Source organism: Thamnophis sirtalis, unplaced genomic scaffold, assembly GCF_051295495.1.
Source record: "Thamnophis sirtalis isolate CommonGarterSnake01/CBP01778 unplaced genomic scaffold, rThaSir2_p1.2 scaffold_2, whole genome shotgun sequence".
NCBI lineage: Eukaryota > Metazoa > Chordata > Lepidosauria > Squamata > Natricidae > Thamnophis > Thamnophis sirtalis.
This window is the reverse complement of record NW_028261382.1, coordinates 72,258,803-72,286,527: the sequence shown is the minus strand read 5'-3', so window position 1 is coordinate 72,286,527 and position 27,725 is coordinate 72,258,803. Positions and strand designations below refer to the sequence as shown.

The window sequence follows — 27,725 nt, the reverse complement described above, 5'->3', positions numbered from 1 at the left end:
GAACTCCTCTCATGTAAGCTTTACTTGCATCCCATTCCATTTCCATAGATGTACCCTTGTTCATATTAAAAACAAAATATTCTTTTAGCAACTTTTTACATTCATTAATGTTTTTCTCATATCTAAATAAGTTTTCATTCAGTCTCCAAGACCTTCTTACTCGCATCCCCACCCCCAACTCCATCCAGACTGGATTATGATCTGATAAGGCTCTGGAACATATCTTCGTCCTCTTTACCCTAGAAAGCAAATCATTGGTTGTTAGTATAAAATCGATCCTAGAAAAGGATTAATGTCTATCAGAGAAAAAGGTAAAATCATATTCTTCTGCATTCCTTTCTCGCCGGATATCTCTCAATTCAAAGTCCTCTATCATATCAAAAAAGGACTTAGGTAATTTCGCTCGCTTTTGGGTATTTTGGCGGAGAGCCTTCTTGTCTTTCTTGGTATCCATGACACCATTCCAGTCACTCAGTAATATACAGGATCTTTTTATTCTTGATGTATTTTATTCTCTTGTATACACTGAGAGCATATGCACCAAAGACAAATTCCTTGGCCAATAACACTTGGCCAATAAAGAATTCTATTTTGTTCTGTTCTGTTCTGTTCTCCCCCATTACTTGTCCCAGCTTCTGCCAACCTAGCAGTTCGAAAGCAGGTAAAAAATGCAAGTAGAAAAATAGGAACCACCTTTGGTGGTAAGGGAACAACGTTCCATGCGCCTTTGGCATTGAGTCATGCCGGCCACATGACCATGGAGATGTCTTCGGACAGCGCTGGCTCTTCGGCTTTGAAACGGAGATGAGCACCGCCCGCTAGAGTCAGGAACGACTAGTACATACTTGCAAGGGGAACCTTTACCTTTGCTTCCTATTTGTGCTGTTGCAGGATGCAGTGAACTGGCTTGGCTACACTTATCTCTACATCCGGATGCTGAGATCGCCAAATCTCTACGGCATCTCCCATGACGACATGAAAGGAGACCCGTTGCTGGACCAACGCCGACTGGACTTGGTGCACACAGCAGCCCTGATGCTGGACAAAAACAATTTAGTCAAATACGATAAGAAGACGGGGAATTTCCAGGTCAGTACAGAGATGTTCAGATTACTTTGCCAGAGCAAATTCCATCAGCGTCTGTTAATGGTCTGGCCATAAATAATCCCTTGTGTTGGTGATTGGTGAAGAGCTCTGATGACATAGTGGTTAGAAGGCAGTATTGCAGGCTGTCTCTACCCACAGCAAGGAGTTTGATCTTGAGTGGCTTAAGTATCATTTTGAGGGTTGAAGTTGAAACAATTTATGTGAGGGGTCTGTAGACATTTTCCCAGCCCTCTTTTTGACTCGTGCCGTGTTACAGGTCCCCAATGGAAGGCAGGTTGGTAGCCATTGTTTTTTCTGCAGTTCTAGTTATCTTCTGAAGCCGTGTCTGCCTTGTTGGGTTGCGAAGCCATAAACCCCTTTGTCTGATTACCACTAACTTAAGTGGCTTTAGAACAACCACCATACAACACATAGTAGCTCTGCCTACAGTTGATTCTTCCTTCTGCCCATGTTAGCTGATCTTTCCCCAATCTTTCTTCTCCCTCTGCAGGTGACTGAGCTGGGCCGCATCGCCAGCCACTATTACATCACCAACGAGACCATACAAACCTACAATCAGTTGCTCAAGCCCACCTTGAGTGAGATTGAACTCTTCCGCGTCTTCTCCCTGTCCTCCGAGTTCAAGAACATCACCGTGAGAGAGGTAGGAAAGTTGGAGACGCATTTCCTTCCTGTCCATCTGGTATCTTTATCATTTGACTAACATCGGGACAATCAAAATTGACAACGCCTGCAGGGTTTTTTTTTTTTGCATCGCTTAAAAGCTTTCTCCAGATCCTTGCTTTTATCAGTGAAAGGGGGGGAATATTAGTGTTCTGACCGAGGCTTTCCGAGAGCCTGAAGCCAACTCCTTGTCCCAACAAAAAACCCTTTTAATAATTTGCTGTGAATTCTGCTCCAGCAAAGTCTTTCAAGGGAGGATTTACAGTCAGAGACCTTCTCTGGCTTGGAGAGCTGCCAGGCCGAGTCTGCAAAACTTGACAAGGAGTCTCGGAGAGTCGGGAACCAATTAAGAGAACTAATTGTCTCCTGCAAACTCCACTCCCTTTTCTCTCCTCTTTTATTTCCTCTGGGAGGGGCCATTCATCGTCCATCTATGGCCTTACTCCCAAGCCGACACCTGTTGTTTAGCTGTTCTCTTTGGCTGCGCATGAGCACACTGGGAACAGGCTCCAGCTGTTCCTCACTGATGTCTGGCTCTGAAGGCATCCGGCCCTGGCCCCCTCTCTGCCTCCGACACAGAGCCCTCATCAGAGCCTTCCCCAGCCTCCAGGACTGGCCCAGGTTCCTCCCCAACCTCCTCACTGTCCGAATCTGCTGCCAACTCTGCTGGCTGCTGGCAGCCACAATAATTAGTATCTTAGTTTCTCTGCTTGTTTTTCATCTTTCAGGGATTAAAATCATTTTTTGAATATTAGCACAAGAGGTAATTCTATTGTTGCTCAGCTCAACTTCATAAAAATAAAGGTGCTCATTTCTAAATATCTGGCATGTTAGCTATCCCTCACTTTTCACAGAAGCTCACAGTCCTTTCATTTTTTAAAAATAGAACCTAGCCACAATTGTTTGCTTTCCAGTGTAGCCCTTTGTTACTGCCTTTTTAGCTTTGGAAATCGATTGACTTAATGCGGGTAGATTTATGGATGATTTGCAGTAACTCGCCCATCAACTTAGCCAACTGATTCGCAAATTGCAGCCAAATACTATTGCTGAAATGAAGAAACCTTAATCAGACGTGGATCAAAAAAGTTCCATTCTGGTCCTCAGAACTGAATTCTGAACTCAACATTCTTTATTTTTATGCAATGAGTCCAGTTGATGGAATCCTAATAAAAATTACAATCTTTTTTGCTTGTTCGCGGTCTATCCGCTCTTGCATAGCAGAGGTGATTCATGTTTAAAAAAATTTCCTCCTCATCTTTGCAGGAAGAGAAACTGGAACTTCAAAAGCTGCTTGAGAGGGTCCCGATTCCAGTGAAAGAGAGCATTGAGGAGCCAAGTGCCAAGGTAAGTTCTTCCAAGTCCAGGAAAGTCTGGATTTGTTTAATTTTTACAGTGCGTGCCTGTTTTTACTCTAACCATACTCTAACCATGTCAAGTTCTTAGAAGGCTGAATGGGAGATTCAGATGAATAAGCAATATGTTCTAATATGATTGTTTGATTGCTGCGGTCTTTCGCAAGGCTGGAGTCCAAAATTAAGAACATTCTCTTTATAAAAGAAAAGAAATCATCACATGACTTATTTGCTTTTATGATGATTTGATTTGCTTCTCTCTCTCTCTCTCTCTCTCTCTCTCTCTCTCTGACATGATTAGAAGTTAGAAATGAAAAGAAATGAAAAGTTTTAATAAAGGATGATATGATTAAAAGCTAGAATATGTGATAGAAATACCGTATTTTTCGGAGTATAAGACACACCTTTTTCCCTCAAAAAAGAGGGTGAAAATCTGGGTGCATCTTATACACTGAATACAGCATTTTTGGCCCCCTGAAACCCCACCCCCTTTGCAAAAATGGCCATGTATAGCCTTTAGGAGGCTTCCAGAGTGCTCCTGGGGGCTGGGGAGGGCAAAAATGAGGGAAAAATGGCCCCCAGGAGCACTCTGGAAGCCTCCTAAAGGCTATGTGTGCCCCTTTTTTTGACAAAAATACGGGCCCATTTTTGTGAAAAATGGGCCATTTTTGGGAGGTCTGCAGAGTGAAAAAAACTTTTTTTAAAAAAAATTACCTCTTTAAAATCATGGTGCGTCTTATACTCCGAAAAATACGGTAACTGAACAATGATAGATTGCAACAAGATATGTATGACAAATGCGTATCATTTACTAGAAATATATAAGTTGTTGAATGTAATAATTATGATGAACCTTGTTAGTTTTATTTGTATTAGAATATGTGACACCCAGATGTCACACTGTTCACACATTGATTTGATACATTTATAAAAAATAAAAATCTTGATTAAAAAAAAGAACATTCTCTTTAAAAACAGTACCTGCTCCCTCCTAAGGGGCAGAAGGAAATTTTCTTTGGAAGGTGCTAAGTTGGCTTTCTCTCCTAGATCAACGTGCTCCTCCAAGCTTTTATCTCTCAGCTGAAACTCGAAGGTTTTGCCCTAATGGCGGACATGGTCTACGTCACTCAGGTGAGCCGCAGTTCCGAGGTAATTTGATGCCTCTGTAGTTGGGTGTGGCTGTCCTAATGTTGGAGAAGTCCATCCCAATGTTGTCAGATCCTTGTGAAACCTGAAGATTTGGTTTTTTTCTTTTTGTGTGTGTAAAGTTTTTTTTATTTTTTGTTAAAAAAATTAAAAACTCTTTTATACATAATTAATTTTACATCACATTATCATTTCTAATTTCAGCCCCACATTTTCTTACCCTATGTCCATCTTAAGTTTAAATTTTTCTTAACAAATAAACACAATCATTTTTACCCTTTCAGAAAAAAGTATACCAACTTTATCAGTTCATTTTTCATTTGTTATTTCTAGCTTCTATATGCAGCATATATCATCAAATCCATTTTAATATAATCAGCATTTTATTTAATTGGTTATCCACACTTAAGAATATTATCTTATTTAGCTATATATCAACAGTATCATCATATTTCATTTTCTACCAAAATCTCTCTTTTTTTACTTTCCTCCTTTTCCTAACCATTTTCTCTTAACTCATCTCTTGTTCTCTTTAATGTTCTATCTTTCTTCAGCTTTCTTTTTCTCCTCCTGTCTCCTACTCTTAAATTCCCTTATTTAAAACATTTGTTTTTTTTCCTATTTCATGAAATATTAAAAACCATAACGCCCTTGGTGGACAAGAATCCACTTTGTCCGATCCATCTCTTGATTGTCCAAAGTTGTACGGTCGAGGGTGTTAAGGGAGGAGGGATGCCACCAAAGTCTGGTCATCTGAAGGATGGAATGGGAGCTTCAAATCCTGACAGTTTAGGATTAAGGAGGCGATGGTTCTTTGGTTTGTCAGGAAATTAAAAGCCCTCTGGGATGGCATGTAGAGTATTTCCCTCTCTCTCTAGGTACCAGTTGTGTGTTGAAATTGACAGTCTGTTTTGAATTCTTAGTCTGCCGGACGGCTCATGCGTGCCATCTTTGAGATTGTCCTTAACCGTGGCTGGGCACAGCTCACCGACAAAACCCTCAACCTTTGCAAGATGATTGACAAGCGAATGTAAGACAGCTTCTCTTAATTTTTCATATTTCTTGTAGCTTCTATCTGATAACCCCATCTGCCTGTCATACAATTTTGTTTCTCTGCATGGCTTGTTCAGAAATAAATCTCAGTTTAGTTCCATATAAATATTAGTGGATTGTATGAAATGGGTCTTAAGGCTTCAGATAGCGAAGGACCAACCTGTTCAATGTATATTAAGGTAAAAGTTCCCCTCGCACATAGGTGCTAGTTGCTCCCGACTCTAGAGGGCGGTGCTCATCTCTGTTTCAAAGCCAAAGAGTCAGTGCTGTCCAAAAATGTCTCCGTGGTCATGTGGGCAGCATGACTCAACGCCAAAGGCACACGGAACTCTCTTACCTTCCTAAGACGCTGAGCTTGTCGATCAGAAAAGTCAGCAGTTCGGCAGTTCGAATCCCTAGCGCCATGTAACGGAGTGAGCTCCCGCTCCTTGTCCCAGCGCCTTCAGCATTGAGTCATGCCGGCCACATGACCACAGAGACGTCTTTGGACAGCGCTGGCTCTTCAGCTTTTAAACGGAGATGAGCACCCCCTCCTAGAGTCAGGAACGACTAGCACATATGTGCGAGGGGAACCTTTACCTTTGGAGATGCTAACCATTGAAATAAAACTATTGTGCTGGATCCTGAGTGGCAACCTTCTTGTTCGTACAGGTGGCAGTCCATGTGCCCCCTCCGACAGTTCAGGAAACTGCCTGAAGAGGTGGTGAAGAAAATTGAGAAGAAAAACTTCCCATTTGAGCGACTCTATGACCTGAATCACAACGAAATAGGTCAGTGACCGGGACAGCGGTATCTCTTAGAGAGGGGAGTGATGTAAATTGGGGAAGGCTCCATCTGTAGGCCAACAAAGGGACTGCATCCCTTTGCAGTGTGTGTATTGCTCAGTTTTGTAACACTACCTAGTTGAATGCACATCTTTGATCCTTTTTTATCCTGAATGAAATGTTCAGATTATGGCTGGATTTGAAGAAACCAAAACGTAGACTAGTGAGGACCCAACAGAAGTGACTATGTGTTATGTAGATTGTTGCAATAAATAGAAATTGTAATTAATTGGATATTTCTAAGTAAATTAAGTAAGTTAAAACAGTAAACTCCTAAAGGCCATTTGACTACACGAATACAAATTGGTGTTTGATGATGAAAATGAAGACTCAATTTTCCAGGCCAAAAGTATTTAAAAGGCTAAATCATGGCAATTTGGTTCTGACACACAAAGATTTGACCTCACATTGAAAAATGAGTTGTTGAGTAAACTAAAAATGCCTGAGGTCACATTGACATTGTAAGCCATAAACCATGATTTATAAACCCAGTGACTGCATGTTTAATCTGCACCACGCAAAAAGCTTACCATGATGTGTGAACCCAGCCACAGGGAATAACAGCCCTGGTGTCAAGATTTGAAGCGTAGGGCTTTCACTTTTACTATTTCTCAACAAATTATGGGGGAGGGACGGGAGAATTGGAATGTGGATTGTAACCATCAAGCACTCAGCCTGTGAGAACCAAGATCACTTCAGCAGGTGTTTGCCAGACCTTCCAGGCCTCTTCTCACAACAATATTTTGACGCTTAATTGGACAGTGTGACCTACACTAATTGGAGGGAGAGAAGATTCTATATTTTAGTTACATTGAATTGCGTGGGAATTAGCCAGAGCTGGTTTTGCTTTCATTCTGCGCTGAAATGATGTACACAATAAAGTTTTGCATTAAGAGATCGGATCATCTCGATAGTGCTTGCTACGTTGGGTCTGTCCGTCGGAACCTTGACCCCTGGTTCTCATGTTCCTGAGAAGATCAAACTTCTCTTCCTCTTCACCAATACTGTCCTTCTGCAGGAGAGCTCATTCGGATGCCCAAGATGGGGAAGACGATCCACAAGTACGTCCACTTGTTCCCCAAGTTGGAGCTGTCTGTCCACTTGCAGCCCATCACCAGGTCTACTTTGAAAGTGGAGCTAACCATTACTCCTGATTTCCAGTGGGATGAAAAGGTAAACACATACAATCATGGAATCTGGAGGAACAATTTGCAGTAATATTGAGGAGTTGGGATCTGAGGGTCACCTGTAGATGAGGCCCTTCATGGTGGAGAAACTCCCTTCAATCTTGGTTTGGTGACTCCTTCTTTCCTTCCTTGATTACGATCCCATCTCTCCTCTTTTTTGGGGGAGACAGGTCCATGGTTCTTCTGAAGCCTTCTGGATTTTGGTGGAAGATGTGGACAGTGAGGTGATCCTCCATCATGAGTATTTCCTTCTGAAGGCCAAGTATGCTCAAGACGAGCACCTCATCACCTTCTTCGTGCCAGTTTTTGAGCCTCTTCCTCCGCAGTACTTCATTCGGGTGGTCTCGGATCGCTGGCTTTGTAAGTCCCTGGAGAAAGAAAGCTTGTGCTTTCTTGATGGAAACAGTGACGTTGTGGGATGTTATGAAGGCATCCCATCTGCGCATAAGCATTTTCTTGCCAATACTAGTCCAGTCTGGTATCTAGTAAGAATTGTGGTGGTGCAGTAGTTAGAAAGCAGTATACTGCAGGCTGACTGCCCACTGTTGGTAGTTCGATCCTGACCGGCTCAAGATTAACTCAGCCTTCAATTCCATTTGAGGTTTTTCTCCTCAACCTCTTGCTGCCCGGGTGTCTTCAGGTGTCCCTGTTTCTCAGGTGTGTTTGTCTGCTTGCTCCTTCCAGCCTGCGAGACGCAACTGCCAGTGTCCTTCCGACACTTAATCCTGCCAGAGAAGTACCCTCCTCCCACTGAACTGCTGGACCTGCAGCCCCTGCCAGTTTCTGCGTTGCGGAACAGCGCATTTGAGGGCCTCTACCAAGACAAGTTCCCTTTCTTCAATCCTATCCAGACCCAAGGTAGGCATCGCAGAGGGTCAATCCTGGCCAAAAATGTATTTATTTGAGCCTGGAGCACTTCTGGGAGATTTTGCAAATTCAACACAGGGATATCTAATAAACAAGAGCTAGCTTGAGCCACCAGGAACTAAAAAAATAAACTAAAATTGACTGTTGGTAAGTCAGCTTGTTTCTCTTTCATGTCTAGTATTCAATACGGTCTACAACAGTGATGAAAATGTCTTTGTGGGTGCGCCGACTGGCAGCGGGAAGACCATCTGCGCTGAGTTTGCCATCCTGAGGATGTTGCTGCAGAACGTGGAAGGCCGCTGTGTCTACATCACTCCCATGGAGGCTCTCGCCGAGCAGGTGCCAAGTTCCGAGCCGTTTTTAAAAAAAATCTGCTCTTCCCAAGGAAGGGAATAGATCAGAGCTTATTGAAGGTTGCTCCCTCTACAGTAGGGTTGGGGAACCCTGGTCCTTTTGGGAATTCTGGACTTCAACTCCCAAAATTCCTGAGCCAGCATGGGGCACCTCGGCCCTTTTATGACTTGTGGACTTCAACTCCTGGAATTACTGAGCCAGCATGGGGAATCCTGGTCCTTTTGTAAATTATGGACTTCAACTCCCAGAATTCCCAAGCCTTCAGGAATTCTGGGAGTTGGTCTACCAGCCGTAAAAGAGCCAGGGTTCCCCAGCCATGCTGCTACAGAGTCTCACAGGCAGCAGATGTGAAAAAGAGGGGTGTGTGTGTGAGGGGATTAGCGAGACTAGAAGAGGCCAAGCCAGCTGAGGTTTGAGCTGGAGAGTCTCTGAAGATGTTCTCCCCTTCCTTGTCTTCCTTCTCCGAGGCAGATCTTCCTGGACTGGTATGAGAAATTCCAGGAGCGGCTCCTTAAAGTCGTCTTGCTGACGGGGGAGACAAGCACGGATCTGAAGTTGCTGGGGAAGGGCAATATCATTATCAGCACCCCGGAAAAGTGGGACATCCTGTCCCGGCGATGGAAGCAGCGCAAAAATGTGCAGAATGTTAATCTCTTCATTGTGGATGAGGTCCACCTCATTGGCGGCGAGAATGGGGTGAGTTTCCAGCCGAGAAATGGCTTGCTTTGAAAGGGAGCGAGTGCTGCTCAGCTTCCTGTTGTTTTATTCTTCCATGGAGCGTTGCTAATGGAAAATCACTTAAATATGAGCCAGCTAATGTGAGGTCCAGCTCAGTTCAGCAGATGTCTTCATGAATGTTTAGGATGCCTGTAAATTTTGAATCTACTTATAATAAGGTTAATTAGTTGGAGAAAGAGCTCTCAAAACTCCAGGTATTTTTTTGCCATCATAGACTTGATATACCTTTTTTCCAACATCCTACGTACCCTGTTTCCCTGAAAATAAGACCTTCCTGGATAATAATACCAATCGGGTTTTGAGCTCGCATGTGCTAAAATAAGCCTTCCCCTGAAAATAAGCCCTCCCAAAAATATTTAACCGCATGAGCATCTGGTCCCTGCCATTTCCTCTGGTTGCTTGTCCCACAAACATGAGGTGAGGAAGCAAAGCCAGAGGGGGTGGAAAGGGAACGGGAACATGCCCCATGCACCCTACATGCCCTTACTTAATGGCTGCTCCTGCAACTCTAGCTACTGCGCCCCTTCTGTCACGCTAATGGCAGCAGCAAAAAGAGCGGCAAGTCCAGCAACGCACAACACAGCAGCAGCCATGAGGTGACCACATTCACCGCCTCCTTCACCTCGAAAATATTAAGGCCTCCCCAAAAATAAGGCCAAGTGCTTATTTTTTTGGGGTGGTGGTGTCAAAAGAAAATAAGACCCTGTCTTAATTTGGGTAAACACAGCACAGTAGTTTTAATTCCAGCGATAAATTGTGCCTCCTTATAAATCATGTGTCAGGGTTCCAAATAGCATCCACAAGTAAATCAGAGTCTGAGGCAAAGTATTGCTCAAAGTTCCAATTGATTAAGAGAGCCATGTTGGCACATCTGGGAAAACCCAAATCTGAAGCTTCCCGGTTTTCCACACCCAGTTGAAAGTTCAAGATCTTGCCCCCAACATCCACAAGTCCATCCCATGGTCCAAATCTTCCCCTGCCATGCTGGCAGTCCCACCCATCCAGTTCTGGTCAGGTGCAGAGGTGCAGAGACAAAGGATGACGACCTTGATTTTCTAGAAATAATGTTGTTATGGCTACATCGCATCCAACTCTGTTCAATTCCCCCTCCCCTTTTCCCACAATAGAAAATGCATAGTAGAATAATAGAAAGTGGCAGGCCAAAGATTCAAAAGAAAAGATGGCTGCAGGCCTGACATCATGTCTGGATTTTAAAACATACAATAGCTGTAGAATTGTAACTGGCTGACAAATCACACTCAACATATAGCCCTTAATGGAAGTACATCTACATGGAGGGGAAGAAGTAGTGGGATTCCCCCAAGTACTCTTCCTAAACAATTTAGATGAAGGGATAGAAGCGGAACTCCTCAAATTTGCAGATGACATTAAACTGGCAGGGACAGCCAACACCCCAGAAGACAGGCTCAAGATGCAGATGGATTTCCAGAAACTAGAACATTGGACCCTATCTAAGAAAATGAAACTCAGTGATGAGAAAATAATCAGGGTTTACACTTAAGGCAAGAAAAATTAGTGGTATCAAATAGATGATGATGTTCATCCATTGTGTTCAAAGAGGACCTTGGCATCTAACCGCTTGTGGGCTGGCCATGGTATGTTCGTAGGTGGCAGATAAGACCTATACGGGCACGGAATGTTATGCCACATGTCGGGCAGGCATGTGTGGGCACTATTGTTGCAGCATTTCCAGCTCTGGCTTTGTGGAGTGCTCTATCTCATATTGAATACATAAAGTCTGGCTCAATAGTGGCAACTGTAAGAAGAATATTGGATGTCCCTGACTCAATTTCTCTCTCTTTTTGTTTCTTTTGACAGCCAGTCCTGGAGGTGATCTGTTCCCGAATGCGCTACATCTCCTCGCAGATCGAGCGGCCCATCCGCATTGTGGCCCTCAGCTCGTCCTTGTCCAATGCCAAGGATGTGGCCCATTGGCTTGGTTGCAGTGCTACGGCCACCTTCAATTTCCACCCCAATGTGCGCCCTGTTCCTCTGGAGCTCCACATCCAGGTAAGCCTCCCTCTCTTTCAGATGGGCAGCTCTGACCACGCAGAGCTCCTCCTGCAAATCGGTCCATTGATCAAGTTACCTCTGTGGTCACCTTCATTGATTGACAGAAGCTTTGTGTGATGACCTGGGGCATGGCACAGAGATATCACAGGCAGCTGGCACTTCAAACCGCCCCTTTGTTGCTCCAAATTTCCCAAACGCTCCCATGTTTCTGGCAAGTTCCAGAGCAAAGTGAGGACAGACAGACAGACAGACAGACAGACAGACAGACAGACACACACACACACACACACACACACACACACACACACACACACCACCCACCAAGCAGTCTCTGGCTGCAAATAGTCCAGCCTAATTCTGTGAACACGACAGTTGCACAGCAAGAAATCCAGCCTGGCAAGTTGAAGGATCTAGGAAGCAAGGGAGCATGGCAAGTAACTTGGAAATCTAGGAAGAATGCAAGGAATCCAGGAAGGTTCAATTGGGAATTCAGTGTTTGTTCCTTACAAATGTCTCTCCCCACAGCGTCTCTTAAGGCTCATTCCCCAGGTGTGCCTTGTGAAGAGGGAAGGAACACTCTTCTCCTGAGTGGCCATCTCAGTCTGCACTGTTCTCGCCTTCTCTCCACTCTCCGTTTTCTTGGATCAGGAGGAGGTGGTCCTTGCTCCTCGCCTGAGCTCTGTCTCTTGTGTTCACTGCTTAGCCTCTCTTGGTCCTCCTTCCTCCTTGCCTACATGCTGTCCCAATCCTGAAAGGCCCTGGCCTTACTGAACCTGCTCCTCCCCATTTTCCTCCCAAGCCAATGAAGCTGCCCCCTCGATCTCCAGCAGCTCTGTTCTGGCTCATTTCCTCTGTAGATTTAGACTCCGATGGGGGCACAACACCATGTGTGTTCTTAGGTGAAACAGATTCTTTTTCCGTCCCTTCCTGGAGCTAATCAAAAACTCAGCTTCGTTTTCCATGCTGTTAGTGGGCTTTTAATTGCAGTTCTTCCTTTGAAAGTTCTGCCCGGCCAGTAGATTTGACACTATTCGTCTTCTGTCTCTTGTTTCTTTCCCTTGCTTTCTTCAGGGTTTCAACATCAGCCACACGCAGACTCGCCTGCTCTCCATGGCTAAGCCTGTCTACCACGCCATCATGAAACATTCCCCCAAGAAGCCGGTCATCGTGTTTGTCCCCTCTCGCAAGCAGACCCGGCTGACGGCCATCGACATCCTCACCACCTGCGCTTCAGATGTCCAGAGACACAGGTAGACTGCTCTGACCCGGCTCCCAAACACACAGCAGGCTAACAAGTTCGTCTGGCAGGGAGATGAATAGTTGTCTGCCATATCTATTCATCTTTTTTCTTTCTGGGTTTTCCCTCTCTCTTTTTCCTCACCATTTGTTTCCTGTTTTGCACTGACTGAGAGACTAAATCTTAAATGCTGTCTGACCTCTCCTCCTCCTCCTCTTCTTCATTCTTTCCATCCTTCCCTTTCTTTTAATTTCTCTTCTCTCTCCTTCCCTCTTCTCTCCCTCCCTGCCTTTCTTCTTCTCTCCCTCTCTCAATAGGTCCCAGTGCATCAGCAATTGATTGTATTGATATAATCTCAGAGGCTGTTTTGCTCCAGGCTATTGTTCTTAGACTTAATTTGCAGGGTAGTTTGCCCTTCACACATAGGAAACTGCCCCATCTCTCTGTCTCGCTCTTGGTTTCTCTCCCTTTCTCTCTTTCCCTCTCTTTCTGTCTTTTCCTCCCTCTCTTCCTCCCTCCCTCTCTGTTTCTCCCTCCCTCTCTTTCTCCCTCTCTTTCTCCCTCTCTCTTTTCCTCTCTCCAGCCCCCTGCCTTTTATCCTCAGAGCTAAGGTGGAGCTTTGCTATCAACGGTGGCTCTTCCATCCCAAAGACCAACCCATGGATTTCCATTGCTCTCTTCTCCTCTGCCTTTTCTGCATACGCGCACCAGGCACTGGACCCAGCTGTTCCTCCTCTTCCTCATCAAGCACCTCCAGACTTGGGGGGCTGTTGACTCTCCATCTAAGGGCTGACAGACGGCCTAGGCTCCGCCTCTGTCTGTCTGTCTGTCTGTCTCTCTCTCTCTCTCTTTGCGAAGGGCAAGCTGGCTAAGATCTGGCTTGCTTGGCCCTTCTGATTTGCCTTGTTTCCCGCCTCGACAGGTTTCTGCACTGCACTGAGAAGGACGTGGCCCCCTACCTGGACAAGCTGAACGACAACACCTTGAAAGAGACTGTGGTGAACGGGGTGGGCTACCTGCACGAGGGGCTGACCTCCATGGAACGAAGAGTGGTGGAGCAGCTGTTCAGCTCAGGTAAATGTCAAGGTTCCAAGTAATGCCTCCCACCAGAAGCAAAACTCTGAGGCAAGAATTTTCTTTCTTTAAAAAAAAATCATTTCTTATTAAAATATTTTTCTCAAAGTTCCATTTTATTAAGAGATTGGCACATCTGGGGAAACCTGAACCTGAAAGGCCCCCAGGTTTTCCCCACCCAAAGTAAAGTCAAAGTTCCTTCCCCTGAACCCACATGTCCATCACATGGTCCAATCAGGTCCCCGTCCCAACTGGTGGTCAGGTTTCCGAAAGATGCCCTAATTAATTTCTACTAAGATGATAATTTATACTTATATTTCTTCTATACATATTGCTCTTTCAATGTACTTGTTTTTATAAAATACATCTCTCTATGTACGTATTCCTCTTATAACTATTATTCTGTGCTATTTCTATTCAATATATCTTACATTTCCCCCTCTTATTAATTATGCAGTTTTATGATTTCTTTATCTTTTTTCCTTTAATGCTTTCTTATTCTTTGCTTCTTTCCTCTAGCCATTTGTACCATAAATTCCACACTTACTAATACTTAGATTTTCTTTTGTCTTTTATTTTAGTCTCTCCATTTCAGCACATTCTAATACTTTTTTAAAATCACATTTTCTTCTGTTGGTGTATTTTTGTTTTTCCAATTTTGTGCATTTATGATTCTTGCTGCAGTTAATTACACGTAGTATTAAGTATTGAATGTTTTTCTCATAAAACTATTGTGGTTTGTTCCTAGGGGCCATCCAGGTAGTGGTGGCATCACGGAGCCTCTGTTGGGGGATGAACTTAGCTGCCCACCTGGTGATCATCATGGACACGCAATACTACAACGGGAAGATCCACGCGTGAGTGAAGAGTGCTGGGTTGGGTTGTCTGGAACCGCCACTAAATGGGTTGCGTTTTGGGGCGCGATGGAGGGAATTAAGAGGGAGTTGGGTTGGGTTGGGTTGCCTTTTGGTGTGGTTTTCTTTATTCTCTAAAGTTGGTGGAGATAGCATCCATGCATGGGTTAACTCCGTCCAGTATCCAATAGGATGAGTCTACAAACTGTGACATCACATCTCCTGTGGTAGCTCCTCCCAATTTTTAGACTCAGTTTATGTTTATAAGTAACTCAAGGCAGCAAAGGTAACCCGCAAGTCTCCCTCTTCCTGTTTTTTCCACACAACAAAAACAACCACCCTTTGAGGTGGGCTGGGGAGGGGAGAGAGGTGGGGGAGGGAGAGCATAATAATCCTCATCATCATACTAACCATTATCATATTGTTTATATTTCTATCTTAACATATTTTCTACTCTTCTTTAATCTCCTTTTATTTCTAACTTCCATTTTTATTCTCCAATCATTGATAAAATAATTCCCATATCATATAGTATTCAGGTTGTTCTTTCTCCTTAATTGCCAGTGTTAATCTGTTCATTTCTGCACATTCTAATATTTTCCTAATCACCTTATGTTTAATGCAGTTAAAGGTATATAATCCATTCACAAAAAGGTCAGAGGAAGTAAGCGGGACTAACTAGTTGAAATCACAGCTGTTGTCTCTGTTTACGGCTAACCTCTGTCATGTAAAAAGACATTAAAACATCATTTAATCCAGCTAGATTACAATCCCAGGTTAAGTCTGCAGATTTGCCCCCAAGCAGTTAACCAGGTCCTTAACTGACTAATTTACTCAACAGTGAATCATTCTCCTTGTGCCAGGTATGTGGATTATCCAATCTATGATGTCCTACAGATGGTGGGCCGTGCTAATCGCCCGTTACAGGATGACGAAGGACGCTGTGTTATTATGTGCCAGGGGTCCAAGAAGGTGAGCCAAGATGGGAAGTAGGTAGATTCCTTCACTGCATAGGAGCTGGGACTCCTAGAATTTGACATACTCCTAGCACTGAAGAGCTTTCAAGCTGAGTGGCCACAATCTCAGTGTTCTGACCGAGGCTTCCCAAGAGCATGAAGCCAACTCCTTGTTCCAACAAAAACCGCTTTTATTAATTTCCTGTGAATTCTGCTCCTTCCCATCCAGCAAAGTCTTTCAAGGGAGGATTTACAGTCACAGGCCTTATTTGGCTTGGAGAGCTGCCAGGATGAGATCTGTAGAACTTGGCAAGGAATCTTGGAGAGTCACTAACCAATTAAGCAAACTAGTCCTTCGGGATTGGGCGGCCTATAAATTTATTAAATACTAATACTAATAGTCTCCTGCAAACTCCATTCCCCTTTTGCTCCTCTTTTATTCCCTCTGGGAGGGGCCATTCATCATCCACATGTGGCCTTCCTCCTAAATCGACCTCTGTTCTTTAGCTGTTCCCTTCGTCTGGCAACTCTGCACATGCACACACTGGGAACAGGTTCCAGCTGTTCTTCTACCTCACTGATGTCTGACTCTGAAGGCAGCTGATAACTGGCATATGGCCTCAGCCCCCTCTCTGCCTCCGACACAGAGTCCTCGTCAGAGCCTTCCCCAGACTCCAGGATTGGCCCATGTTCCTCCTCAACCTCCTCACTGTCCGAATCTGCTGCCAGCTCTGCTGGCGGCTGGTGGGCCACAACACTCAGCTTTCTGGGGTCCTCATGTTTTGCCAACAACTTTGGCTGGCATTTTCAGAGACAGAGTCAGCTGCTAAGGAGCATACATCTCAGCAACTCATAAGCAATGAATAGCAACTACCTGGACTCTTGTATTTGAATGTAGCAAGATGCTCTCTGATTTTATCCTTGTCTCCAGAGTTCAAGGAAGTTAATTCCTTATGTAGATAGACTTCTGATTGATCTATTTTGAAGAAATTCCAAGGGAACCGGTTCTCGGTTAGTCTGTTCTTGAAGCTGGCTGTTGATTGGTTCTTTATGCAGGTAGATTTCTGATCTGTTTCTGAGAATGCCAAAGAGATCTGATTCCTGTTTGGGAGATATTCTTTCTGGTGAGGTTGCTGCAGATTTTTTTTAATGCCACCTCAAGATTAAATAGTCCTTAAATAATTGAAAACCTCTGGAGGTCAGAAAATTAGATCTTGGTCATTCAGCCTGAAAACTCATTCCCACTTGATTGACTTTGGCTTGCAAAAACCTACAGCCTTGAAGGACCAGGCGGGGGGATCTTTCCCTCATTTTGCATGTTGTGTTAGCATGATTTGTTTGGAGGAGGTTCTCTTCCACTCTGGAATTTTGAACCCCTAATCTTAAGCAGGCAATTCCCCCACCCCCAGGCTAACTTTTGGCTCTTCCGTTCAAGGATTTCTTCAAAAAGTTCCTCTATGAGCCCCTTCCGGTGGAGTCTCACCTTGACCACTGCATGCACGATCACTTCAATGCTGAGATTGTCACCAAGACCATTGAGAACAAGCAGGATGCGGTGGACTACCTCACCTGGACCTTCCTGTACCGCAGGATGACCCAGAATCCCAATTATTACAACCTACAAGGTGATTCCTTTCCCTGCCTCCCCCCCCCCCGACTCATTCCAGTCAGCTCTTGGACCGTTTCCAAACCTTTCCAGATGTGCAGCTTCTGACTTTTTTTTTAATATACATTTTTTATTTTTTCCAGTATAAACATATTTTGTGGACAGTGACTGGGTCTTTTTAAAACAACATTAATAATAGTGATACAAATATGCATAAATATAAGTATAAGCGGTGGCTCAGTGACTGACGCTGAGCTTGTCGATCAGAAGTTCGAATCCCTAGCACTGCATAACAGACTGAGCTCCCATTACTTGTCTCAGCTTCTGCCAACCTAGCAGTTCGAAAGCACATAAAAATGCAAGTAGAAAAATAGGAACCACCTTTGGTAGGAAAGTAAAAGTGTTCCGTGTGCCTTTGGCATTGAGTCATACTGGCCATATGACCACGGAGATGTCTTTGGACAGCTCTGGCTCTTCTGCTTTGAAGCAGAGATGAGCCCCCTAGAGTCGGGAACGACTAGCACATATGTGTGAGGAGAACTATCTAATCTTCCAACTTCAACAAAATTAGTCTCTTTCCATAATCCTTTATCATTTTTCCATTACTGCATTTTTTGGTGTATAAAACGCACCTTAGTTTTTGGGGAGGAAAATAGGGGGGGGGGGGAATTCTGCCTACCAAGTATTCATTTTTATTCCCGTAGCACCAGAAAAGCAAGCAAACACAATAATATAATAAAATGACACTTTTTGCCACTTTTTTCCTTTCCCCAGGCAGCCAGATAAAATCTTAATAAGCTTAACTAGATGTCTGGGCATTCAGCCAAAAGCAATTCACACCTCATAAAATGTAACAAAGCTGAATGAACAAACCAGCTCAAGCTCAAGCCTTGCCTGAAGGAAACCATTGAGAAAACTCAGATAGGAACTCTCTGCCTTGCCCTTGAGAGGCTTATCTCCCAAAAATAGAAACTGGACAAAAGAAGTACCTCTTAAAGCAGTCTTCAAATCTTTTGTACTAGGCTTCTCCCAGCTGGAACGAACCCCCAAACCCCGGGAAAAACGATCTAGAGCTTCATTCATTAGCACCTCAGGGCTGAAAAAAAGCTTCAAAAAAGCTACATTCGGAGTATAAGACGCACCCAAATTTACACCCTCTTTTAGGGAGGGAAAAGATGCATCTCATGCTCCGAAAAATACGGTAATTCATTTAAACATAAATAACATTTCTTTACGCCATATATTTATTATCCCCTACTAAATGCTATCATTTAATATTTTAAGAATTACTCATTATTCCACTATAGCTTTAATATTCCTAATGTGTAGGATTACTAATAACGCCAAATATTAACAATATTTGATCAGTCCGCGGGAGTGTATCTCAAAACCCTGCAGCTTCTGACTTTTGATCTGTTCCTCTGCCCAGGCGTGTCCCACCGGCATCTCTCTGATCACCTTTCCGAGTTAGTGGAGCAAACGCTGAGTGACCTGGAGCAGTCCAAGTGCATCAGTGTGGAAGATGAAATGGACGTGGCGCCTCTGAATCTGGGCATGATCGCAGCTTATTATTACATCAACTACACCACCATCGGTAATGGGTCTGGGGGAGAGAGGGGTGTGGGTGTGTGCGTCGTGTCCCTCGCTGCCACAGCCTCCAGCCTTGGACCTCGGGATCTGATGCAGCTTCTCTTCCTTTCTCAAATTATCCGCTCTAGAACTCTTCAGCATGTCCCTGAATGCCAAGACCAAAGTGAGAGGTCTGATTGAAATTATCTCCAACGCTGCGGAATATGAGAATATTCCTATTAGGCACCACGAGGACAATCTCTTGCGGCAGGTAAGGGAATGATCATCTCTGTATCCCATGGGAGGTTCCTGACTGTTCTGACCCAGGTCCCCAAACATGACAAGCCCTCTGTATTTAAGTCAACGACTCCTTTGTTAGGAGTGTCGGCAGCCCCGACAAAAGGTTTTTCTCTCACCGCAGGCTAACAAGTCCGTCTGGCAGGGAGATGAATACCATATTTTTCGGAGTATAAGATGCACCAAGATTTTGAGGAGGCAAACTTAAAAAAAGAGGTTTTGCACTCTGCAGACCTCCCAAAAACTGAATGTTTTTCGTCAAAAAAGGGCATGCATAGCCTTTAGGGGGCTTGTAGAGTGTTCCTGGGGCTGGTGGGGGAGGGGGCAAAAACGAGCAAAAAATGGGTGGCCACAGTTGCTCTCTCTTAATTAGTTTGTTGAGAAATGTATAGAATGACAATTGTCTCCAGGGATCCATTAGCAGAATCAACGTAGCAGATTGTAAGAAGCTTGCGGATTTCTTGCAGAATCCCATGTGTTTCCTGCACCCCCTCAAAGGCACCTTTTCCCAAGGAATGCTCCAATTTCAATAGCTTAAACCAGGGGTGCCAAACTCGATTTCATTGAGGGCCGCATCAGGGTTGTGTTTGACCTTGTGGGGGGCAGTGTGGGTGTGGCCAGCTCAACCTCACTCATGTTGGACGCAACTGTGGTGGCCTGAGCGCTCTGCCAGTGAAAATGGATTCTCGAGCTCCGTTTTTGGCTGCGGCGGTCTCCTGCAACTCTCTGCCAGTGAAAACAGAGCTCAGGAGGGCCTCAGAGTTGCTCCACGGGCCAGATCTACTGTAAGCATCCCGCAGGCCGGCTCCAGCTCCTGGGCCTTAAGTTTGACATCCCTGGCTTAAATCCTTCTTTGATAAAATGAAAGTGGGACCTTGGTGGGTAGCAAATGGAGATGGAATTGTCAGGGTTCCAAGTAGCATCCAAAAGTAAATCAGAGTCCAAGGCAAAGCATTCCACAAAGTTCCAATTGATGAAGAGAGCCATGTTGGCACATCTGGGAAAAGCTGAATCTGAAAGCTTCCCGATTTTTCCCCACCCAGTTGAAACTTCAAGATCTTGCCCCCACACCCAAAAGTCCACCATATGATCCCATCTCCCACTGCAATGGTGGCAGTTCCACCCATCCAGTTCTGGTCAGGTGCAGAAGTGCACAGACAAAGGATGACCTTGGCTTTCTAGAAATAATGTTGTTAAGGCTACATAGCATCTAACTCCGTACAATCCTCCGTCCCATTTTCCCACCATAGAAAATGCATAGTAGAATAATGGAAAGTGTGGCAGGCCAAAGATCCACAAGAAAAAAATGGCTGCAGGCCTGACAGGCATTTGTGCTAGTGTATGGTCGTGTTTGATGCTTAGAAGACCCTCCTCCTTCCTTCCTTCTCCAGCTGGCCCAGAAAGTGCCCCACAAGCTGAATAACCCCAAATTCAACGATCCCCACATCAAAACCAACCTCCTTTTGCAAGCGCATTTGTCGCGGATGCAGCTAAGCGCAGAGCTCCAGTCAGACACCGAGGAGATCCTGAGCAAGGTACAGAACGGGAGGGAGGAAGAAGAGGGAGGAAGAGGGCCTTGCCTCTTTGGGTCCGGCAGGAGCATGGTCCAGCTGGCTGACTCGGTAGGGGCTTTGCCTGGCACCCTTAATCCGTTGTCTTCCCGTCCCCAGGCCATCCGGCTGATCCAAGCCTGCGTCGATGTCCTGTCCAGCAACGGCTGGCTGAGCCCCGCCCTGGCGGCCATGGAGCTGGCCCAGATGGTCACCCAGGCCATGTGGTCGAAGGACTCCTACCTGAAGCAGCTGCCGCACTTCACCTCCGAAAACATCCGGCGTTGCACCGAGAAGGTGAGAATCGACCCTTGGGCTCTACCGTTGCAGCTCAGTAAGGAAGAGCAACGGAGCAGCCCAGGGAAAGGACACGGCAGGCCTTAGCAATCGGGCACGGCAGAAAATAGTCAGAGCGAAGTCCCCAATTGCATGAGAATTTAAATTTTTTTTTAAATCAAAGCCATATATTTACAAGATTTATATCCAGCCGAATTGAAGAACTCTGAGCTGGGCTGGCTATACTGGAAAACTAACCAACCATCTTGGAAGGGTTAGAGTTCCCAAGGGCTGAGCTTACGAGAAGGTCTGGTGCTGCCTCTGGGCTTCCCTGAGGAGTAATTGAGAACCAGGGAGGGGCGTAACTTATAAAATAGCACTAGCACTTAAGACTTACATACCGCTTCACAGTGCTTTACGTCTCTCTCTAAGCAGTTTACAGAGTCAGCATGTGGTCCCCCAATACTCTGGGTCCTCATTTGACCCCTCTCGAAAGGACGGAAGGAGAAGTCAACCTTGAGCCGGTCAGGATCAAACTCCTGCCAGTGGGCAGTTTGCCTTCTAACCACTGCAGCACCAGGAAGGAGAAGGGGAATAAAAGGAAGGAGGGAGGAAGGAAAAAAGGAAAATAGCAATAGTACTTAGATTTATATATCACTTCACAGAGCTTCCCAGTCCTCTCTAAGCGGTTTAAAGAGTCAGCCTTTTGCCCCAACAATCTGGGTCCTCATTTGACCCACCTTGGAAGGATGGAAGGCTGACTCAACCTTGAGTCAGTCAGGATCGAACTGGCTCTGGGCAGAGTCAGTCTGCAATGGTGCATTCTAACCACTGCGATACCAGGAAGGAGAAGGGAATAAGAGAGGAAGGAAGGAAGCAAGCAAGCAATAGCAATAGCAATAGCAGTTAGACTTACATACTTACAGAGTGTGCTGTGAACTGCTTGCAGTTCAGAGAATTTATTCAATCAAGAACTGCCCGGCTGCTCCCAGAGCTACAGCTGCCTGTAGGGTGGGTTCATCCTGCTTCTTTCTGTTCCGGCTGCCCATTGCCAAAAAGCAATGGCAACCCCATAAGTGGGAGCACAAGGCCTCCAACTGATTCTCCTCTGTGTGTCAGCTGATACTGAAGGGTGTGGGGGGGTGTTTCAATGACACTGTAACCCGGAGGCTTTTCCCCTGGGGGGTGGGGCTGCCTGCTCAACCTCCTGCCTGTCGTTCCGCGCAGGGAGTGGAGAGCGTGTTCGACATCATGGAGATGGAAGACGAGGACCGCAATGTCCTGCTCCAGCTCTCCGACGCCCAGATTGCAGACGTGGCTCGCTTCTGCAACCGCTACCCCAACATCGAGCTCTCCTACGAGGTGGTGGAAAAGGAGAGCATCCACAGGTAAGGAAGGAGGGGCCGGGAAGGTTGCAGAGGGAGGGCTTGGGTGATGCAACTTACAGTTTGCTTGATTTCTGATCTCGCGGCTGATTGACGGACGCAAGACTGGCGGGATGGACTCGGCCACTGGGGAGGAAGGAGAGGACAGGGCCTGAAGCTAAAAGAAGCAATGGGTTCTTCGGTTTCGGAGTGAACTAGTTTGTTGTTGTTGTTGTGTGTGTGTGTGTGTGTGTGTGTGTGTGTGCCCATGCATGCAAGCTAAAGAATGACAAATTTGGTAAGCAGCTTCTCAACAATTTGTACTGAGGAACTATTACAGAACTTTTAAATAAAGATCCCGTGAAGGGTTAATACCACTTTATAAGGCCTTGGTAAGGCCACACTTGGAATACTGCAGTTTTGATTACCACAATGTAGAAAAGATGTTGAGACCCTAGAAAGAGTTCAGAGAAGAGCAACAAAGATGATTAGGGGACTGCAGACTAAAACATATGAGAAATGGTTGCAGGAACTGGATATGTCTAGTTTGATGAAAAGAAGGACCAGGGGAGACATGATAGCAGTGTTCCAATATCTCAGGGGTTGCCCCAAAGAAGAGGGAGTCAAGCTATTCTCCAAAGCACCTGAGGGCAGAATAAGAAGCAATGGGTGGAAACTAATCAAGGAGAGAAGCAACTTGGAACTGAGGAGAAATTTCCTGATGTGAGGACAATTAATCAGTGGAACAACTTGCCTCCAGAAATTGTGAATGCTCCAACACTGGAAGTTTTTAAGAAGATGTTGGAAAGCTATGTGTCTGAAGTGGTGTAGGGTTTCCTGCCTAAGCAGGGGTTGGACTAGAAGACCTCCAAGGTCCCTTCCAACTCTGCTATTCTATTCTATTCAAATTTACTTTTAGAAGAGCAGGAAATACTTTGGACTTTCTCTCTCTCTCATAGATTTCAGGTTCTCCATTTTTAAAATTAAATTGGGCATTCAGAGGCGCCTCTCTAACTTTAAACTTACAAAGGTGGCAAACTTTCTGTGAGAGCTGGTGTAATAGTTAAGGCACCTGGCTAAAAGCTGGGAGACTGTTGAATTTTAGTTCTACCTTAGACACAAAGCCAAATGGGGACTTTGAGCCAGCCCTTCTCCCTTAGCTCTGAGGAAGCTGGTAATAGCAAACCACTTCCGAAAATGTCCAGGCAGTCACCAGGACTCGAGACTGACTCGGAAGCACCAATAAAAAAAAACACCAATAAAAAAAAAATCTGGGACAGGATCCCATGCTGGAAACCGCAAGGTCTTAGTCCTCTGTTGCTCCTGCAGCCTCTTTGGCTTGTAGCGGACTGGGAAGGGAGCGAAGGCTGCAAACCGTGCTGGGGAAACATGTGAGTCTACTACTTACTTTCTCTCTCCAGTGGAGGACCTGTGGTCGTGCTGGTGCAGCTGGAACGAGAGGAGGAAGTAACTGGGCCCGTGATTGCCCCACTGTTCCCACAGGTAAGTGGGGTCCTTGGGGAAAGATTCTGGGAAGCCTATGGATGATTCAGCTTCTGGGAGAGGCTGAGTGTTGTGGCCCGTCAGCTGCCGGCAGAGCTAGCAGCAGAGCCGGGGAAGGAGGAGCCCGGGGCAACTCTGGGAGGCTCTGATGAGGAAGCAGAGGCAGTTGCAAAGCTGGGGCCTTCCACCCCCTCACCCCCTAGGTGGAGAGGCAGCTGTCTTCGGAGCCTGAGCTGAGTGAGGGGGAGGAGCAGATGGGGCCCATCCCAGATGTGTGTATGCTTAGAGAGGAGAGGAGAGCAACGGAAAGCAATAAGCCGGCTCTCGGGGAAAAGAAGACATAGACCAGCGGTTCCTGGTGGCATAGTGGTTAGAGTGCAGCACTTCAGGCTATTTCTGCTGACTGCCTGCAGTTTGGTAGTTTGAATCTCGCCAGGGTTGACTCAGTCTTCCAGCCTTCCGAGTTGGGTCAAATGAGGATCCAGATTGTTGGGGGTAAAAGGCTGACTCTGTAAATGGCGTAGAGAGGGCTATAAAGTCTATGTGCTATTGATATTCCCAACCTTTTCTATAACCTGCACTCGTAGAACGCTTCTGATATATTCTTGCACCCGTTAAAAAAGTAAATAAATATATGCATATATTCTATACTTTTGAAACTTGTAAACCAGAGGTAGTATTCAGCAGGTTCTGTCCAGTTCTGGAGAACCAGTAGAGGAAATTTTGAGTAGTTGGGAGAACCGGTAAATACCACCTGACTGGCCCCACCCCCATCTATTCTCTGCCTCCCGAGTCCCAGGTGATCGGGAGAAAACGGGGATTTTACAGTAATCCTTGCAAGGACTTTCTATCTTGAGTTCTCATTGAACAGAGACTGTTCTTACCCCGTTTCAGAAGGGGGAAAAACTTTCCTTTGTGACTAATTACTTTTGGGTTGTTTATCCAACATGATGTTTAAACAGGGATGGCTCAGTGGCTAAGATGCTGAGCTTGTCGATGAGAAAGATGGGCGGTTGGAATCCCTAGCGCCACCTAATGGAGTGAGCTCCTGTGATTTGTCCCACCTTCTGCCAAGCTAGCAGTTCGAAAGCACATTAAAAATGCAAGTCGAAAAATAGGGATCACTTTGGTGGGAAGGGAACAGTGTTCCATGCCCGTTGGGTGTTTAGTCATGCCAGCCACATGACCACCGAGTCATCTTCAGACAGCGCTGGCTCTTCGGCTTTGAAACGGAGATGAGCACTGCCCCCTAGAGTCAGGAACGACTAGCACATACGTATGTGCAAGGGAAACCTTTACTTTTAGCTTTATCCAATGTGACAAGACTGTTCCTTCCCTGTTTGACTAAAGGGGTCTGTTTTACTCGTCAGTAAATGGTTTCTCATTGCTGGCAAAGGCTGGGTCAGAACAAGCAAGGGTCTGTTGGGGCTGAGAATACACCGTCGTTGTGCGCCTCACTTTGTCCTCTTTGTTGATTCTTTCCTGCAGAAACGTGAGGAAGGCTGGTGGGTGGTGATTGGTGACTCTAAATCCAACAGCCTCATTTCCATCAAGCGACTGACGCTGCAGCAGAAGGCCAAGGTAAGACACTCACGCATCTACATCAGTCTTGGTTATTGTTCTGACTCAGCTGCCCAAACACGATCAACCCTCTGAAGTGAACTCAAGTATTCCTTTATTAGGAGCGCTGGCAGCCCCGGCAAAAAGTTTCTCTCTCACCGCAGGCTAAAAAGTCCGTCCGTCCGGAAGATGAATAGTTGTCTGTCACATCTATTTGTCTCCACCCCCTGCCTTTTATCCCCAGAGCTAAGGGGCCTCGCTAGCAGCCATGGCTCTTCTGTCCTGAGGACCGGCCAATAGATTTCCACTGTTCTCCTCACCTTTGCCTTCTGTGCATCCATGTGTCAGGCACTGGGCCCAGCTGTTCCTCCTCTTCCTCATCAGCCACCTCCAGACCTGGGAGCTATTGACTCTCCATCTGAGGGCTGACGAACGGCCCAGGCTCTGCCTCTGTCTCTCTCTCTCTGCCAGCTCCATTCCCTCTTTCCCTCCAAGCTCTCAGATTTCCCTGAATAGTTTCCAAAGAGAAGCCAAAATCCAGCCATGAGATTTGGAGCTTCCCATCAGCCAGTCCAATGCTCAGAGTTTCAGGGTTCACAAGTAGAATTTGCAGGAACAGTCCAGGACAGGAGTTCACCCTAACCAAAAGCAGCCACGTATGAAACCAGGTAACACTGATGAGATTACTTACTTTGGTAATGAAAAGTCTACCAACCCCCTCCCCCCCCCCCAACTCAGAGAGCATCAAGGACCCAACGGTTCAACCCCACTCTACGAATATCCGCTTCTATTGAAAGCAGGATTCTTGGAAGCTAAATTCTGTTCCCTGTGTCACTTTTTTTCCTGCCTCGCATTCTGTAATGTCCATTGTCCTGCTTGTAGTTTAGCGGCTATTGATTTTTTTTAAAAAAAAACCTCTCGTCTGAAATGTCAAAGTTAAGAAGCTAAACAAAGCATGAATTGCACCCGATTTTATTGTTAGCCCTTAACATGATTCAATCTGTGTATTTTCATGCTTTCCCCAAAGAGATGCCTATTGCGTTGAGCTGTTTCTTTTTCCACTGAAAGCAAAGCTGGGAATTCTGGGAGTTGAAGTTTGCCAGGCTTAAAGTTCCCAAGGTTGGAGATCCCTGCTAAGAAGGACACCCCACCATTATTTACCACTGGGAATTGTATATTTCTTTGCAAAACCCAGAGAGAATATTGGGGATGCAAGGGTTGAGTTACAGCAGGGGTGGGCAACCTTAAACACTCAAATAGCCACAAAAGTCCTAAACAGAAGCCCCCCGTTCAATTCTGGAGCCGACCGGAAGTCCAGTTCCCCCATCATAGAGTCTCCTCCTAGCATGGCATCCTTTTTCCTCTGCTGATCAGAAGTCCGGTTCCCCCACCATAGAGTCTTCTAGCATGGCATTCTTTTTCCTCTACCTGTCCTAACCGAAAGCCCTATCAATTGTGGCACTGACTGGAAACAGGGAGCTGCAGCAGAGGGATGAAAGAGCCACATGCGGCTCCAGAGCTGCAGCTTGCTGACCCCTGGCCTAATCCCTGCTTTTTGCAGGCAACCAGTTCCTGTTGATCCGACTTGTTCTAAAAACCCAATTCTTGTGCTATTTTAGGTGAAGCTGGATTTTGTGGCTCCAACCACCGGGACACACAACTACACGCTCTACTTCATGAGCGATGCCTACATGGGCTGTGACCAAGAGTACAAGTTCAGTGTGGACGTAAAAGAGGCAGAGAGTGACAGCGACTCCGACTGAGTGACAGGCTGAACATCCTTGGTGATAGGACCTTCATCAAGTCATTGTGGACTTTCTTGGAGCAGATAACCACCATAGGTGGTTGGAAAGCTGTTTTGTAGATGTTCTCAGTTTCTGATTCCCTACATTGTCTAAGCCCCAGTCAGCAGGTGTAGAAAGGGACTTCCACCTTTTGTGTTCCTGCCAGCATCTTCAGCTTTTCCCTGTTGTTTTTTTTTAAACTCAGCAAAACAAGCAGTAGTTTTGATGTACAATGTTTGGAGTAAACGAGCAGACTTGATTGTTTGGAGATCCTGCTAATTTTCCAAAATAAAACTTCCAGGAACTAACATGGGTCCCTTTTGGGGGGGAGAGTAGTCCAAGTGAAGATAGTTGTTAGAGCCGTGGTGGTGCAGTTTAGAAGGCAGTATTGCAGGCTGACTCTGCACACTGCCGGAAGTTCGATCCTAACTGGCTCGAGGTTGACTCAGCCTTCCATCTTTCTGACATTAAATGAGGACCCAGCTTGTTGGGGGCAAGAGGCTGATTCTGTAAATTGAAGACGGCTATAAAGCACTGTATATAAGTTTAAGTCCGATTACTATTCCTCCTTCCATTCTCCCTCTCTTCTTCCTTGCATCCTCCCTCTCTTCTTCCTTGCATCCTCCCTCCCTCTCTCCCTTTTCCTTCCTGCCTGCCTGCCATGGTGGCACAGTGGTTAGAATGCAGTACTACAAGCTAATTTACTGCCCACAGCCAAGAGTTCGATCTGACTGGCTCAAGGTTGACTTAGCCTTCCATCCTTCCGAGGT

General features: G+C 45.7%; 1 protein-coding gene across 1 annotated transcript in view; it reads left to right on the top strand.

Moving 5' to 3' along the window:
- The window catches only part of SNRNP200 (small nuclear ribonucleoprotein U5 subunit 200), a 63,223-nt gene extending 35,960 nt beyond the window's left edge, over positions 1-27,263 (top strand). The window contains exons 21-45 of the mRNA XM_087706076.1: positions 892-1,089; positions 1,598-1,750; positions 3,034-3,114; positions 4,170-4,253; positions 5,192-5,298; positions 5,973-6,091; positions 7,164-7,318; positions 7,503-7,692; positions 8,017-8,190; positions 8,378-8,538; positions 9,025-9,249; positions 11,131-11,322; positions 12,397-12,575; positions 13,485-13,636; positions 14,385-14,493; positions 15,354-15,462; positions 16,882-17,071; positions 18,482-18,646; positions 18,771-18,892; positions 20,310-20,453; positions 20,589-20,765; positions 21,972-22,132; positions 23,530-23,611; positions 25,100-25,192; positions 26,791-27,263. Coding sequence (XP_087562202.1) covers positions 892-1,089; positions 1,598-1,750; positions 3,034-3,114; positions 4,170-4,253; positions 5,192-5,298; positions 5,973-6,091; positions 7,164-7,318; positions 7,503-7,692; positions 8,017-8,190; positions 8,378-8,538; positions 9,025-9,249; positions 11,131-11,322; positions 12,397-12,575; positions 13,485-13,636; positions 14,385-14,493; positions 15,354-15,462; positions 16,882-17,071; positions 18,482-18,646; positions 18,771-18,892; positions 20,310-20,453; positions 20,589-20,765; positions 21,972-22,132; positions 23,530-23,611; positions 25,100-25,192; positions 26,791-26,934 — 3,666 coding nt within the window. The 3' untranslated portion in view covers positions 26,935-27,263. The remainder of the gene's footprint in view (positions 1-891; positions 1,090-1,597; positions 1,751-3,033; positions 3,115-4,169; positions 4,254-5,191; positions 5,299-5,972; positions 6,092-7,163; positions 7,319-7,502; positions 7,693-8,016; positions 8,191-8,377; positions 8,539-9,024; positions 9,250-11,130; positions 11,323-12,396; positions 12,576-13,484; positions 13,637-14,384; positions 14,494-15,353; positions 15,463-16,881; positions 17,072-18,481; positions 18,647-18,770; positions 18,893-20,309; positions 20,454-20,588; positions 20,766-21,971; positions 22,133-23,529; positions 23,612-25,099; positions 25,193-26,790) is intronic.
- The last annotated feature ends 462 nt before the right edge of the window (positions 27,264-27,725 follow it).